This window comes from Herpailurus yagouaroundi, unplaced genomic scaffold (genome assembly GCF_014898765.1).
Source record: "Herpailurus yagouaroundi ecotype Mexico unplaced genomic scaffold, PumYag 142, whole genome shotgun sequence".
NCBI classification, from domain to species: Eukaryota; Metazoa; Chordata; class Mammalia; order Carnivora; family Felidae; genus Herpailurus; species Herpailurus yagouaroundi.
This window is the reverse complement of record NW_024412397.1, coordinates 2,371,791-2,389,166: the sequence shown is the minus strand read 5'-3', so window position 1 is coordinate 2,389,166 and position 17,376 is coordinate 2,371,791. Positions and strand designations below refer to the sequence as shown.

The 17,376-nt window shown below is 47.3% G+C and overlaps 1 protein-coding gene across 1 annotated transcript in view; it reads left to right on the top strand.

The window, feature by feature from the left end:
- GALR1 (galanin receptor 1) overlaps positions 1 to 15,050 on the top strand; it is a 21,209-nt gene extending 6,159 nt beyond the window's left edge. The window contains exon 2 of the mRNA XM_040479517.1: positions 6,855 to 15,050. Within this exon, the coding sequence (XP_040335451.1) occupies positions 6,855 to 7,172 (318 nt within the window). The 3' untranslated portion in view covers positions 7,173 to 15,050. The remainder of the gene's footprint in view (positions 1 to 6,854) is intronic.
- Positions 15,051 to 17,376: the final 2,326 nt, after the last annotated feature.

The window sequence follows — 17,376 nt, the reverse complement described above, 5'->3', positions numbered from 1 at the left end:
CTCCAGGCTCCGAACTGTCAGCACAGAGCCCGATGCGGGGCTGGAACTCATGAACTGTGGGATCATGACCTGAACTGAAGTTGGACGCTTAACCGACTGAGCCCCGCAGGCGCCCCACAGAGAATATTGTTGTAATATGTCCCCTAAGCCCCAAGATCAGATGTATTGTCCTCTCTTCCTCCCTGACTTGTCCTGACTGATGCTGGTTCCCCGGCAGGGGTGGGGGGAGAATTAAATATGAAAGGGTCCCCAAGGGGGATTTTTCCCACTTTTAATTGTCTTTCTCCTCCGGTGAATCCTGATTTAAATAAGCTTCTCCTGAGTAATATTAAAGCATTTAACATCCTGGTATTTGTTACAGTTCGCATTTTGAGAAAAAACTAAGTTACAAGTCAGGATTAATCTAACTCTTACACATCTTTGACTTTAGGAAGCGGTATAAGAGTGTTGGACAAGATGTTTAGGGAGGGGATTATACCCAGGCATTTTTTACCTGCAAATATTTCATAACATCTGAAAGCACCTTGCTTGTCCTCACAACTACTTTTTTATGGCCAATAATACGGAACTCGCAGGACTTACAGTATAATTATAGTTATTTTTAAAAATTCTACTTACATAAAGCACAGCTCTTCTTGAGTTTCCTTGTTTATAATATGGCTCAAAACACATCTGCTCTCGGACTCGATGACGAGAAGGGGTAGGAGCTGCTTAGAAAGCATGAAGTTCGGCCTGGATTCCAAGTTCGATCGTGTGGCCTTCCGAATATCCCCCTAAGAGTAAACGATGGAGCATATGTAACGAGGCTGTCTTGCCTCTTCCGGCCACTGATGCGGCCGTAGGCTTTATTTTGCTTCTGGATCCCTTTAAACGGCCACCGCCGTTCAGTTGTGTGAATGGGGTGAACCCTAAAGCTGGTCTTTCCTTTCTCTGTTCTCCGTGATGTTGTGCTGGACTATTTCCATTTTTGGAGTCCGCCTCTCAGTCTGTCCTCTGAGCCACTCACCTCCAAGGAGATTATCGACTGCAAACAATTAAGGACTGTAATTTCCTCTGGGATAGTTCCTCATGGAGTCCTCGCCCTCCAGGGCCAGAGCCAGCCCCTGGGGCTGGAAGGGGCCCTGGTTCCCTGTGGTCACAACTCTGCAGGGGGAGAGACATACTTTTAGCTGTGCGGAGTGAGGCCCGGTAGGCGGGGGAGTGTCTTTGGGAGCAACTGGACCGGGGCACCTCCACAGAGGAGAAGCCCCTGGGCCGTGTGCACGCTCTTTACTGGGGTAAGAGGTTCACGCTTCGCAAAGGACAGAAGTCAAACGCTTCCTTAACATTGGCCGCACGTGTTTGCGGGCTTGGCTACTGTCCGTGTCTGTGTTTGCAAAGTGTTGCAGAGAAATCGCTGCAGTCTCACAGTGGAAGGAATGAAAATAGATCCTGTAAGAAGTAATTAGAAAACTCTCTGCTTTATAGCCAAGAATACTGATTAGCAATTAGTTTAAAAGTTGTGTTTAGTTTTATGTGTGTGTGTGTGCATGCATGTATACGTGTATAGGCACACATATATGCATATACTGTGTTATAGATTACACATGTGCATGTGTATGTATGTGTGTATGTGTGTATTGTGTGTGCATAAAATATACATGTTACATGCATGTGTATATTACATGTGCACATATATTGCATGTCTTATAGATTATGTATGTGAGTGTGTATATGTGTGTGTGCATGTATGTGCATATATTATGTATGCATACATAACAGAAATGTGCACATATGTATGTGAGTGGGTACATATACACGTGTATATCTTGTACATGTGCACAGCGTATAATATATCTGTGTATATGTGCACTGGGTACATATTTAAACGCGTGTCTATCACATACGCACGTGTAAATGTAATTCCTACCATAGGAGAAGGTGTGGCATTGAGAGGTGGGCAGATTTTCTCTTCCGTTTTCAGAGCCTCTGACCCTCACCAGCCCTGAACAGATGTCAGTTCTCTTCTGATACATTTAATCGCCTCCTTGTTTGCATAGAACAAATAAGGTGCAGTGCTGGGGGTGGTGCGCACGCCGGCGTCTGAGCAAGAGGCGGGGTGGGGTTGGGGGCGGGGTGAGAAGAGGGCAAAGGGCGGAGAGGTGGAGGAGGACGAGGGGAGAGGGTTCTGGTAGAGAAGCCCGGGTGGGCCGCTCCTTCCCGGAGGCAGAGACGGGTCGACTCCTGGCGGACACTCCCTCCCGCAGGGCTCAGCACAGGGAGGCGCTGGGCAGGTGCACGCTAGGGGCTGGTTTTTGTAGTTCGCTCAGCTCAGCGTCCCTCGTGTCGCGGCCCCTCCCCCCATGGTGGGTAGGCTCCCTTCCTCCACGCCGTGTCCACCCACACAGGGGCTCCGCTTCAGGTGCATGAGGGGCGTGGGGCAGAGAGGCCTTCCATGAGCATGCTCAACACTTACCCTTCACGTTTGGAGGAACATACATAGGGCGCCATCTCCACGGCAGAAACTACTAGAAAGAATAGGAGAGCCCTGCGGTTGGTTCCACGCTCTGCCCGAGCCCCGCCACACGTGAAGACGGGTTTCCTGGTGCAAGGCTGATGGGATACTGAAACGAGGCTCCCAGATCATCTCTGGAAGACTTCAGAATGGGACAGACGTCGTAGTGGGCGGGTCCCTCGCAGGGAACACTGGACTAGAGGCTGCGCTGACCCCCCTGACAACCTGGGCTCCCTCGGCACCTGAAGTAACCCGGCAAGCTCTTTGGCTGCCATCGATACGATCTAGGGAATGTTTCCATCTTTTTCTTCTTTCGGTCACCTTTTTCTTCCCAGCCAAGCTCCATCAGACATGTTGCGAGTACGGTCGTTTGAAGAAAGAACAGATGTCTCAGAAGACGTTGCAAAAGAACATCTTACAGGAGGAAGAGAGATTCATGTTTTTCAGATACTTTCAGTAGAAGGAGCAAAAAAGCACGCTACTCAAGGGCCCAGTCTCCAGGACAGTAAAGCATCTGGAGATTTTGTACATAACTCTAAAGGAGGACTTTTTCTGTGTCAGAAGATCGTGTCGGGAGTCTAGACACGACACGGACAGATGAGGCAAGCCGTAGGGGCACGGGGTTCGACTCCATCTCGGACTAAGGCAAGTGGTGTCAGAAGAAATGCAAAAAAGTCACGTAAGAAATCAAGAGCAATCAGCCTCATTCTCCACAGACGGGAGCGCTCACATTGCATTCTGACGTCTCACCTAGGAGAGCAAGGAGCCTTTTCCAGGCTTCTTGGGGAAAAGTCATGGTTCAGCCTTGGCGGCTGTCAGTGTTGAGGAAGCGGCTTTGCCTTTAATTGGAGACGGGGACGATAATTTGCTTTTGCTGTGGCTTGTCTGGAATTCACCAGGGGTTTTTCAAATGCCACTGAGCTTTTTAGAAAGAAAGGCAGATTCCTGGGTAAGTCCCCAATAGCCCCCCACCCCTGCACTGCGATGTGGGGCACGAGGCCTAGATGTTTGGATTTTAACAAGCAGTGTCCTGGGGAGTGATCAGCACAGGGAGGCACTTCCGTCTCAGGTTTGGGACTTGTCCCATGTGTTACTCTGACCAGCTCTCTAGGTTGCAGTCGGTTGCTATTCTGCCCGCGTGGACTCCTGTCCTGTGGCCGCCGTCTCCTCGGCTCGGTCGGGACCCACAGGGAGACAGAAGAAGACGGACGTTTCCTGTCCCCAGCTACACTAACCTGGACGTGTTCGCCCAAACGTCGCCGAGGCTGATTTGGAGTCAACCCGCGTGCAGGGCGCGGGGTCGCCATCCGCTAAGAGAACATCAGTCCGAGGGACTGAGATGCCTGATGAGGCTGGGAGAAAATAGCAAATCCCCGAGGATGTGCAGCTGGCAGCAGTCGGTGCTGACGGCCGTGCCATTTAACTCTTTGGGAACAACAGCCTTAGATGGATGATCGAGTTTATGTAAGTGCCCACGAAGTATTTTTCCCCCAAGAACTACTAAATTGCAATCCCCTCGTATTCAAAGCTCCCAGAGAGCCTTGTCCGTGGTTCTGAGGAGGCCAGTGGAATTACTCAAAACAAAAAGGTACATTTTGAATGAACTGCAAACAGAAAATATACCATATTCGTATTGCCCTTGCCCTATGGACTTTGATACATTATGGATCCTATCAGTAAGCTGCTGGGGGTCGATTTCTGTCCTAAGCGTGGCACTTACTAGAAACTTCCTGAAAGAGGCACTGAAAGGGGATATCCAGAGGGTATTTGTTTGGGGAAGCAGAGAGATGTTCTTATTGTCTTAGAAAGAAAAGACGATGTGTTCTGTTCTATTTGTAGGTATAATTACGCCTAGATTGTTTTTGATTAAATCATCTGGGGATGGAACCTCTCATGCGCTAATGGATAAGAGCATCGATGGCAGACAATCTGTTAATACATGTGGACAAATCTCTTGTTTGCTCTGTGGGCCCTGCAGGAAGCAGCTTTAATATGTAATCCTGCCGCCCTATAAAAACCTGTTGTCAGGTTTTACCTGAGTTCTTTTAAGTGTCTGAATGGACCAGGTACAGCCAGAGCCACGTCTCTGGGGCACGGAGTTGAGGCCCCGGGAGGCTACGTCAGTTTTCACGAGGCTGCACAGCCAGGTCGTGGCCACTGTCCGTCCCGGGCTTCTGTATACAATCCACGGAGCCCCGTGATGGTGAGCTTAGCTGTCGTCTCCTGCCCCTCCTGACGCTGCGTTTGCCCTGGCCTTGCCCTGCAATCCCACCCTCCTGCCGCACCCCTGCCTCCACCTGGTTGCAGAACGCCCGGCTTCTGACCCGTGTCTCTGCCGCTCGTGTCTGCGTGTGCTGCCCTCGGAGTGGGCGGCTCCCTGCTGCCGTCCTGACTGGTCTGGCCGCTAATTCACGGCGTGGGTGGAGGGCACATCCTGGTGGGGACACAGCCCTCAGGGCAGTGCCGGGGGGGGGTGGGGGCACCGGGCGTGAGGCGGCAGGTTCAGTTGTGCTGTGACAGTGATGTCCTCGTCTCGGAACCGCCTCCCCCATGTCCAGCCCTCGTCCTGTGTGAGGACGTGACAATGAGCGTCCCTGGGTTCTGTCACCTTCCTTCTGCCTCTGTCCTCCCAACCCTCCTTCCCCTTATCCGTCCGTTCGGTCGGGACTGGTTCTGTGCAGAAGGGAAGGCAGAGGGGCGCCGTCAGGGAATCTTGGGCTCCACCTCGGTGCCCCGGCAGGGAGGTGGGGGAAGGTGCGTCGTTGCCTTTTCCCGTCGGGGTGGGGTGGGGTGGGGTGGAGCGGCGGGTGCTGCAGACTTCCACGTGTCCACGTGTCCCCTCCACAAATTCAGGCGGCCTGGACTCACAGTCTGAGGAAGAAGATTCCTAATCCCCAGTCGAGGGGCTCCAAGTCCCTATCTCTCACATCCTCTGCGAGGGGTGGACCTACTGGTGAGGTGACCTAGGAGCTGGCAGTGCTGCATGTGGGGGCTGGGCACGTGTCCTCGCCTGGTTTGTCTCAGGGCTGAGTGACCGTTGTCCTGTGGGTCCCTGATCGCCCGCCCAAGGGCTGCACAGGCAGCCCCCGGAGACGGGGCTGGTGGTGACCAGGCAGACTTCGTCGTAAGCTTTTCTTTCCCCATGTCTGAGCGTTCGGAGCACGCGCTTGGGGTCACCTGACCCGGCTTCGGGCTCTGACTTGGCCTCCGGCTCTGGAACGCCAGGCACCTGTCTCGACCGTTCTGCACCTCAGCGTCCTCATCTAGGAGCCGTGATCCCGGCGGGCCCCACTTCGTGCCCACCGCCGGCGGTCAGGCAGTGACAATCAGCCACACTCCACTGCCCGGGGGCCGCTGTGCCCATGTGGCAGTCAGGGCCCTGCTCGGTTCCTGGGGAGGGGGAAGAGGGGAGGTCTCCCAGGAGGGGAGACCTTTCAAGGAAGGAGCCAGCTGATTGCGTCAGGTTCTTGTTTCCAAAACGTTGAGACCAGCATCTTCTGTTTGGAGCCGTAGACATGGAGTTTCCAGCTAATCACAAGGTTAATTATCTAGTTGTTGCCTTTCCGACATGTACCAAACCAGCTGCCCTGAAATGCAGGAGAAGTGGTTCTCGGGCTCGACCCCAGCCCTTTAGGTGTGCGCCCACGGGGAAGGTGATGGGCTCCCACACGAAGCGGGGTGCAGACGGGAAGCAGGAGGGAGGGCTCCTCTTGTGCTGAGGTCTTTGATCAGGTGTGGCTTTCTTCCATCACCTGCTTGGCACAAATCTCCAAGGAAACACGTGGGTGTCCTGCCCCAGCCTCCGGGTGTTTTCAGATTTAGGGAGAGCAAGGGAAGGGTTACGATAGGTACAAGCTAAAAATGGGGCTCATCAGCCCACAGACAGAAACAGAGATGGCTTTCCGGAATGCATCAGTGCGTTGGGGTCTTTCACTGGCCAAAGGTGAACGAGGAGAAATAAAGAAATACACCGTCTGTTGAGGCAGCCGTTCAGAGAGGGTTCGAGCGCCCATCCGAGCTGCCCGCTGGTGAACCTGTCTCTGCGTGTGCTGCTGGCTTCAGAGCTCTGCAGGCTTTAAGGTGACAGTGTTTAATCTCTGCACATTTATAGTTCCACGGTCCCAAAGACACAGCCCGTAATCCACACGCATCTCACGTATGTGGTAACGTTACCCCGTGGCAGGTCCTGGACAAGTTTTGAACACAACCGTTATATGAAGTGACAGTTCAGCAGAGTTAGCATCCGTTTGATTGCATGGTGATACACATAACATTTTCTCAGAGCATGTTTTGAAACTCTGGAACATTCTTTGCCTGCTGTAACTGACGCACTTCCTGTATTTTCTTCTTCTTCTTCTAGACCGCGCAGACGGTTCTGGTGGTGGTTGTGGTTTTTGGGATCTCCTGGCTGCCACATCATGTCATCAATCTCTGGGCCGAGTTTGGGGTTTTCCCGCTGACCCCCGTCTCCTTCCTCTTCAGAATCGCCGCTCACTGCCTGGCCTACAGTAATTCCTCGGTGAATCCTATCATATACGCTTTTCTCTCAGAAAATTTTAGGAAGGCCTATAAGCAAGTGTTCAAGTGCCACATGCGCAATGAGTCACCTCTTAATGATACGAAAGAAAATAAAAGTCGAATAGATACCCCGCCGTCCACCAATTGCACTCACGTGTGAGAGCGTTAGAGCGCTCGTGTGGAGTCTCAGACAGAGCAGGGTACGACAAGGGGTTAGCAAGCCTGCAACTTCTTGTGCTCATGACAAGTCGCATCATTTTAGTTCCACCTGTTTTTGAAAACAATACTTTAATCCATTTAGGAAATCTCGAGGTCTAGTAAAGATTGTTTCTAAATTTTATTTCAAAAACAAAAGGAAATGCTACATAGTTTTTTATACCTTTACAGAAACGAAAGGTTAATAGAATTCCATCTACATGTTCAATTCTTCATAGGACAGCCTATAAAGATGGTCAGGAATACTGGCGATCTACATTTTGAACCCAGTTTATTTAGAAAAAAACACATGTATGTGTTAATTCTTCAATTTTAAGAAACGAGGTAATATTGCGAGGTATGTGTTTCAAAATATGATCATGGATACACGATCAAAGTTTGACCCGGATTTCGTTTTTTTTGTGGCCATTTATATAGAGGCGCATCTGTTAAATGGCAGTGAGACTTTGCCAAGTTGATTTGCACCCGCCTCATTTGCCCCCAACTGTAAATAGTGAACACGGTTTCCGGAGATGAGCTTCACCTGTCTGTGGTCATGAGGGCCCATTAACTTCATCTCTGGAGACAAGCACAGCGGCACAGCGGTGACTCAGGGTGACCGACATTGGCCCGGTCACTTAAAACTATTCTGTGATGTAGGCTTTGTAGAGTTACCTAAAAAAAATATCAGGGAAAATGCGAAGGACGACTATTCTAATAGTGGAAGCTTTCAGTGAGATCCAAGAGGGAACGTGGTCATTAAAGTTTTACAAATATATCGCCCAGGGTATTTTGTGTGCCTTGGGTGGAACTGAGCCAAAAGGGAGTAAAAAAAAATGCCAGTGAGGATGATATGTGGGTAATAGTTTCTATGGGGCTGGGAAGAAGTCAGAATCCAGTAAGACACATGGTAGTCATGCCACATGTGGAAAGCATACGCAACACGTGATTCAGATAACATTAGAAGAAAAGGAATCTTCTGAGCAGGTATACCCAGGGATATATGTTGTACAAACACATGCTTTGTTTCATTAAATTCGTAGTAATGTTAAATGCACATTTACCCCCAATATTACTTCCTCAAAAATGATCATAGGCTGAATTTCAAATGTACTTTTCACGACAATTTCGTATTTATTCATGTGTGGAATGAAAAATACGGGATGAAGAGATTAAATTATTCTACCTTAGAACAGTAGTTTTCAGACTCCAGGACTTTGCTATATTTTGTGAGAATACAACATCAGGAAGACTTTTTGAAAAAGGATTTAGTGTAATGCACACCCGTGTCAAATCAGGATTCCATAGGAAATATCAAATTTTAGATGAAAAAACTCGATATAAGTCTTTGCATGTTAAATTTTCCAGCTGATGAATTCATTGTCACTAATCACGCTCCTCCAGCAAATGGTATGTACATTTGCAATGCTTGAACTGAATCTCTAGCCAGAACAGGAGAAAATTCTTCGAAAGGATGGGAAATCATGAGCTCTCAAGTTTGGTGGCTAGGGAAAGAAGTTGCATGTACGTGTGATGCCAGTGTTTTAGAGGACAGCCTAAGTCCTTTGCATGGAAAATTCTTTGCACTTTATTCAAGTACAGCCGCAGAAACATTGTACCCTGACAGTGATACCTCATGTCCTTTGTGGAACTTGAAGTCGCCATTGCAGACGCCAGAACAGGTCGTGTGTGTGTGTGTGTGTGTGTGTGTGTGTGTGTGTGTGAACCCCCACAGCTGTACAAAGAGGTGCCTCCTGGTTGCCTTTGGACTTTAATGGTTGACAAAGGCTTCCTGCACCCTGGCTGTTCCTTTGTTTTCCTCTTGTGATTCCTCCACACACGGAAGTACTAGAAGAAATGCGGGACCTAATGTTTCTGTTTTCTACGAAGCACGTGGAAGATGTATTTACGTACCCACCCGTGTCCCCTTGGACCATCCCATTTGTGGATGGCATGATGGAAGCCAGAAGCATAGCGCCGGAGTCGTAGCCGGCACCTGCGAAACCTCCCATTTGCTGAGTGTACACGCGGACCTGTTAGACAGGGTATTTTTCCTGTCCATCGGCATTTAAGTCAATTCCTCTTATTCAGAGCCTAGTTGGTCCACCGGTATAAGAAACTTTGAGGCTGATGATGACTCGGGTCCTGCGAAGATCTGAACCTCTGTGAAGCTGTCTGCGTGAGGAGTTCCAGAAGGACCAGAACAGGCTTCAGTTGCCCAGAGAGGCGTCAGAGTGTCTTGCATTGACCAAGCGCGTGCTTCCTAGGTGGCGGTTTTTCTAACATATAATTAACGCAAGCAAGTCAGAAGCACCTTTGCTTCGTCCTCTAAATAAAGAAGGCCTCCCTAGGACACGCTTTTTCTTGCAGCGGCCAGGCTAACGGACAAATGCTGTATTTGCCTTTGAAGTTGGGCGGCTTGCAAACCATGTTTCTCGGCGCACTTCAAAGAGAATTGATGTCGTCTCCTTAGATTTGGCTGCCTCGGTGCCAGAAGGCGGTTGTGATTTTTTTCTGGGCTTTTAGTGTTTCACATTTGGACACTAGCTCTGGAATATTTAAGTGGCCGAAATGCTGGCTGCTTCACACGGATGGGGACGGGTTTCAGTCTCCTACTGAGGAATATAGTGACGTGGTTGGAACGACTTTCTCACCCCGCGACCCCAGGAGATACCGTAAGTAGACGCTGTCTGCGTTCTGACCACGTGTGTCCTCAGCAATGTGGGGACAGAGGCCATTTTCTGAATATTTTAGGTAAATATTTTCGCCTTTAATGAAATCGTTCAATGCACACCTTAGGAGTAAAACAGTCATTTCCTTCTCTTCCTCCGCCCCCACCCTCTTGTGCTCTTCTCGAAATGTGCTCCTATCCCGAGTTTCTCACTCTCGTATCTACCCTGGTGAAATCCGGCCTTCGACTCAGATGTGATGAGTTACAGCGAACAGAGAAGGCGCTTGCTGAACCGCGTGAGTCACTCGTGAGTCAACTTTAACTTGCGGCCTCGAGGATGATTGCATTTGCTCAGCACCTCAGCTGCGTGGAGACGGTGCAGTCGTAGTCCCCGAGTGTTAGCGGAAACCCGGGGCCAGGCTTCTTCTGAGCAGGAGAGAATAACTTAGCGAGACATTCATTTCCTCTCCACAGATACTGCAGATGCTTGCGGGTCCCCAAACGCCCGCGTTGAAGCAGCATTGCGTCAAATAAAACCATGTACAGCTTCCCCCTCTTCTTTGCCTAAAAGGATATTTTAAATGCGTGTATGTAAACCACATAGTCCTGTAATTGGGGTAAACCTATCAGTGTGGCTGCTTCCACCGGACCCTTCTCTTCTGAAATTTGTAAATTGTGATCGACACTGACTGCAGGTATCTCCCACGTTTGAAATTTGTAACCGGCTTTCTTCCTAAGGCGATCCTGTTCTTGGCCGTTAGAGAGTGCTCCCTATTAGGCTGTCTGTCAAGTGGATGTTACTGACTTGTGTATTATAAAAAAGCCATCTATACGAAGAGTAGGTGGCCCCAAATGCTGATGGCCACCTATTGTCTTAGGAAGAAAAAATGACAGGATGGCAGTTGTATTTCAATTTATAATGTACTTTGATTTTTCTCTTTTAGAAGAGGAAAAGTTGGGGCTGAGGAACAACTGCACGCACCGACCACGTCTTTGGTGTGGGCTGTGCCTGCGGAAGGCCAGCATGTCTGGGGAGGGTGTCGGATGTGTGTTTAGTGTCTTAGGCGTGGCAGATTCACTCATAGTCACCTTTGTCACTCTGGCTGCCCTGCTGGGCCTCTGGGACAGGCACGTCTGCTTGATTGGGCGTGATCTTTAGGAACATTAGCAGGCCGGTGCATTTGCACCTCCGCTGGGCTCAGCACCGCTCACCGCTGGCTCCCGAGCTCGCGCTCAGCACACCCCTCTGCCAGAACTCGGGTTGTGTCCTGGGCGCAGCTGCGGCGGGAGGGGCCTTTCTAGGGGGTGAGGAGGAAGCTCTTAGCTCTGAGTACACCGTGGAGACGACCTCAGCTGGACTCGCTCTGTCTGTTCCGACCTTGGCTGAGTTTTCTCTACTTAAACAACTGCATGGAGAACTGATTGCATAGAGAAGGGTTTTGATGTCACTTTGGGGGTGGAAAGCCTCATCCTTTCTGCTGGGGAACAGATCGCTGGATATCTCTAGGTACGTCGTGCCAGTCCAGATTTTCAGCATTAGGGAAGTCAAAACAAAGATCACCAGCTGCTGATCGACGGGAACCGGGATCCACCATTCAGAGTCTTTACTCTCAGGCAGTGATGATCATTAAGGTGACCTATAAACTGGGATGAACCTTGTGGTCCACTCTGGGTTTTCTACCGGCCACCACGCACTATATATGGAGCCTTACTTCAAAAGATTGAATATTGACTGTTAAAACGGAACCTACTTTTGTGTGCTTGTTCTCAAGACCACTGTGGATCTGTTAAGCTCCTTTTTCTCCTGTGGTGGGCTTGTTCCGGGCAGTCAAGGTAACATGCCATCCAGCGCGTAAAACGGGGTGGTCCCGGGAGGGGACGGTGAAGAAAGGAAGTGACTGGCAGCATTTTACGCTGTGGTGAGCATCAGTGTGAGTGTAAGCACACCTCCAGGCACCGGAAAGGCCGTGAGGCCACGCCTCCAGACACCGGAAAGGCGGTGGAAGCCAGCCTCCAGGTACCGGAAAGGTGGCGGTGGGGGCCAATCTTGTCCGGAGCGATTTGTGTGTGTGTGTGTGTGTGTGTGTGTGTGTGTGTGTGTGGCAAGGTGCCCATGTTGCCAGCATTGTTGATGTGGCAGATGAAGTAGGAAGTTTGGCTGTGACAGGACATGCCCACTTGTGGAGCGGGGTACCAGTGATGGAATGGGAGCCTTTGGGATGTAACGGCTGTGTCTTGAATGTTCACAACGTGGCAGAGCATCACCTGGGTGTTGGTGGTAGACCCTGCTCCTTGGGGCTCCGGATGGTGTAGATCTTCGACCGTGCACGGAGGCAGGAGAGTGGGACCTCGGGGGACAGGCACCAGCTGCGTCCTCTGCTGTTCAGCCAGAGGGCATCTGCTTCCTCTGCCCTTGGATTTCCGTGTCCGGTTTCACCGAAAGTTAGAAACAATGAATCCAAGGCACACGTTACCCACCGTTTGTATTGGATTTTTCTGGTCACGCCTCCACTCACTGTTTGTATTACTTATGCAACTTGTGATCCTATCTGTTCTCCTCTGCTCCTTTCTTAAGGTCAATCGTATTTCTGTGCTTGAGATCCTCCAGATTTTGTCATCGTTGAGGGATCCCTGAATGACCCAAGTCCAACACTTTTCATATCTTCATTGTTCGGCCGGGCTCATGACATCTTCCTGGTTGCCCTATCCATAGCCTTCCATTTAACCGTGAAGTGTCGGAAACACAAGCTTTCAGAGAAAAGTTCCTTTTGTAAGGATCACAGATGACCAGTTTCTTCAGAGAATCGAAAGGCAGTTGAGCAGGCCCATGGGCACGTCTGTCCTGAGGGCCCTCTTTGGGGTGCTGGCTCTGGTGATGTCACACCCACAAGAGCTCGTGTCCTGTGAGTGACTGTCACAGCAGATGGGAGTCAGGAGGTGGGCACCTGGCTGTGGCTGCAGCAGGTCTCCGGGCGTGCTCCCTCTGCTTCTGCAGGATGAGTCGTCCCGACCTACCCTGCCCCTCCCTGCATCCACTTTGCCAAGAGATTGGACCAGGCAAATGGCCTATGATCCCTGGGCCAGAAAGAGCTCTTTCTGACGTGTCAGGAGTGAAGGCAAAATATAGGTGAGCACCTTGGGGCGCAGAGCAGCCAAAATGAAAGGGTCAGAATGGGTGTCTTGCCACTTAACCTGCTATCATAGGTACCGCTAGTTAAACAGTCTCCGTTTGGAAACCACAAAAGTCCCAGAGAGCAGAAGCACGTGGGGAGGTGGAAACCTTCCCATCTCCTTAGGAAGAAAAACTCAATGTAAACATGCAATTGTGGCACATTTCAGTCTAGCTCTCAGAGAAACTGTTGATAACCATAGAAACCGTGTCAATTTCCCATCAAAGAGCCGGTTGCGGGGGTGTAGACATACATAAGAAGTGTGTTGCAATAATGCAGCTCAGGATCAGGCAGCACACAGGGAGGTGGGGAGCGTGGGTAGGCGCATGAGTCCTATTTATCCTCAGAGCCCTGAGGTCCCGTGAGGAACTTTACATGGAATATACTTACTGAGTGAGTGAGCAGATGCCTAGTTTGTGATATTTTCAGCATAGGGCCAGCTAGCCTGGACAAAGAATTAAATTTAATAATCCTCTCGTTATTAAATCAGATTATACTTTGGGAATATTTACAAACCAGAAATGGATACATAAATATTGTTTGCCATATATTGATTTTCTGAGAGTCAGGCTTCATGGCCACGTATTTCGTAAAGACTGAAGGTGTGACACCGAGGGATAGGAATGCCAAGTTTTCTTGAACCTTGTTGGTGAATCTTGTAATTTCTCAAGTTATAGCTGCACAGGAGAGCTGTGCATTGCAGAAAAGGTAAGGGACATTAGGTTTGGTTTGATCCTGTGGCTAAGGTTGCTGATGGAAATGCTGTCTTTGGTATTCTCACATATGAAAGAAAAGTTGAACGGGATGAACAAGTCTCTAAAGGGAAACACATTTGAATGAGCGGGAAATTCTGCAGGAGGTACGAATGATACTCTGGGCTCACCTTATGGCCGTGAGGCTCTGGGCTCACCTTAGGACCATGGTTCTCAGCCTTTACCAAGTATCTGAATCACCTGAAGAGTTTGTTAACACAGATTACCGGGCCTCACCTCCAGAATTTCCAATTTAGTACCTTTGGGGTAAAGCCCCAAGATTTGTATTTCTAACAGGCTCTTTGGTGATATTGATGCTGCCGGTCCAGGGACCCCATTTTCAGACCTCCTTCCCGATTTGATTGGGTTGGAGGTGGAGCCCAAGCATTTTTCAAGGCCTCAGGCACACCGCCAGAGTTAAGAACCATTCAAACTGAGTGGATGGTCCTCTGTAAGCCAAAACTTGAGTGGTTCTATGAAAAAGTAATTCCTTCTGTGAGATCTAAATCGATCAGATTTCATTGTTTACATTGATCTGATTCATAAAATATCTGTTCAACTATTATATTAGCCTATCTGCAGAAATTTACATATTTTCGAAGCGTGAGAGAGTTGGATAACTTACATGTAAGGATTTCAGAGATTATCATATTTTTCCCATCAAAAAAAAATAGCTTGGTGGAAAAGAGCACTTGTACATTAATTTTGTTGTCTCCCCCAATATAGAGAAGTGAATACTGCATTCCAGTTGTTACGTGTGAATTTTTTAACTCAATGTTGAAATGAAATATATGCATGTCTTTCTGTGCAGCTGCTGATTTTTAACAGCATTATTATCTCTAAGAGATAAATGTAACTTCTCTGTGTAAGGTTTTCAGTTAATTATCTCCCGATAACATAGTAGTATGTATAACGAAGAAAATATGTGAATATTGATTTTTTTTTTAATTTTACCAACGTGATTGCTTAAACACTGCTGTAGAAATAATAATGAACGTGGATCTTCCTACACCAGATGCTGTTACAACTACTCTCTGGAGTTTGTTTCTCTAAAATGTCTTATCATCTATAAATTTAGCATGAATACCAGTAAACTCACAAAGCCGAATGCCAAAAATTAAGAGTTGTGTTAATCTATGTAGTACCAAATGTAGACATCCTAAATCACTCTGTGTTCTGCATGAAGTCTGGTGGATGTGTGTTTTGAACCAATTTCTTGAACTGAAAATAAAATTATGTTCCTTAAAGTATTCTTACTTACGGGTATGCTATTTTCACACAAAGTAATTGCACTGTTTTATAAGTCATTTCTATAAGTACAGGAGCATAATACAACGTTGTCGTTATATTAGTTTCATTCTTATGGAGAGCTGCTGTGGAGAATACAGGGGAATCACGTTGGAAAACTGACAAATATGTGGGTAAATGTTTTCTTCCCTCTTTCCCTCATCCTTTGGTCTTTCTTTCCTCTTCTTCTCTTTCCCTTTCTCTCTCTTTTTTTAAGTTTATCATTTTTTTTTTCATTTGGAGAGGGGGGAGGGTCAGAGAGAAAGAGAGAGAGAGAAAGAAAGAGAGAGAGAGAGAAACCCAAGAAGGATCCATGCTGCCAGCATGGAGCCTGATGTGAGGCTTGAACTCATGTACTGTGAGATCATGACCTGAGCCGAAATCAAGAGTTGACTGAACCACCCAGGCGCCAACCCCCTCTCTCTGTTTTCAAAAAGAATACATGTCTATTGTTTTTGTAGAAATGAGACAAGATTACTACAAGAAATTATAAAGACTAAAGAACCATCATTAACATCTTCTAAGTGTATACAATGAGTATACATAAGAACAAAGGATGAAAAGAAGGGGTGGAGGGAGGGAGAAGGAATCTCAGAAAAATTAGATCATAATATGCATACTATTTATGAATACATTTATTGACTTTAACATTAATTTAATTGGCAACGTGTAAAATAAAGTGGAATAGGAAGAAATTTTAAACGGTTGATCGCCGTAAGTTAAAAACAAAGATTATGTCACGTTTACGGGAATTAGAGCTAACTTTTTTTTTTTTAATTTTTTTTTTCAACGTTTTTTATTTATTTTTGGGACAGAGAGAGAGCATGAACGGGGGAGGGGCAGAGAGAGAGGGAGACACAGAATCGGAAACAGGCTCCAGGCTCCGAGCCATCAGCCCAGAGCCCAACGCGGGGCTCGAACTCCCGGACCGCGAGATCGTGACCTGGCCGAAGTCAGACGCTTAACCGACTGCGCCACCCAGGCGCCCCATGGAGCTAACTTTATAAGTACCCTTGACTTTAGATAGTATCTGAGTTTCTTTCTCATAGAAAATGCTTTTTTAAAAATCTTAATTCTGTATTTCAGTTGATATATTGTTTATCAGTAGGGTTTTTGTAAGCTCTCTTATGAGCTCTTTATGCGGATTCATCTTGTCAAGTAATAGTTTGTTCCTCAACAGATCTCAAAGGTGCTGTATTCCTGAGTTATTACATGTTGTAAAAGATTCATTTGTCGACTTTAACACCCAGGAAAAGAGTCAAATATGAAATTATTTCATTGGACTTAATTTTCATGTATATCCTCAGGTGCAGCTCAGAATTTTGATCATACTGCGAACAAGTTGGAAAGTAAAGTGATTTTCCCCATTTTAGATAACTAGCTTTTTTTCCCCTTTGGATGCCCACTTGCCTTTTAAAATTATTGATGCCTGGTATTTTCACACGGATGGGTGTTTTCATCACTCTCTGATGCCTGAGTATTCTTCACAAATTGAATTAAGATTCCACAGAACTGAGAAGGATATTCATACTTTCCTATCCAGTGACTTCCAACATTTTGGAGTGTAAGGATTTTTGAAACAAACAACTACCAGACTCAACTACTGTAAGACCAATTGTACTTTTAATATATATTGATAGAGAAAAGGCAAAATGAAAAAAAAGGGAGAGAAAAAGCTACAGACTAATATCTCTCATGAACATAGACACACGATCCTCAACAAAATATAGGCAAATATCCAGCAATGTTTAAAAGGAATTAAACACCATGACCAAGTAAGGTTTATTCCAGAAATGCAAGGCTGGATCAGCACTCAAAAATCAGTCACCGTAATCTATCATATTAGCAGGCTAAGTAAAAAAAAAAAAATCATAGGATCATACCTGACATAGAAAAAGCATTTGACAAAATGTAACACCCATTTATAATTAAAAATTCTCAGCAAACTAAGAACAGAGGGTAACTTCCTCAACGTGGTAAATAATATTTACATTAAACCTTACAGCTTCCCTCATACTTAATAGTGAAAGACTGAATGCTTTCCCCATCAAATCAGGAGAAACACAAGGATCTCTGTTCTTATTCAGCATAGCATAGCAATTCTAGCCACTGCAATAAAAGCAAAAAGAGGCATAACATCAGAAAGGATCAAACTGTATTTGCAGCTGATATGATTGTCTATCTAGAAAAATCCCAAAGAATCTACCAGAAACTATTTGAACTAATGAGTGATGTCAGCAAGGTCACAGGATACAAGATAAACACGCAAAAGACAAAATGAAAAAATGC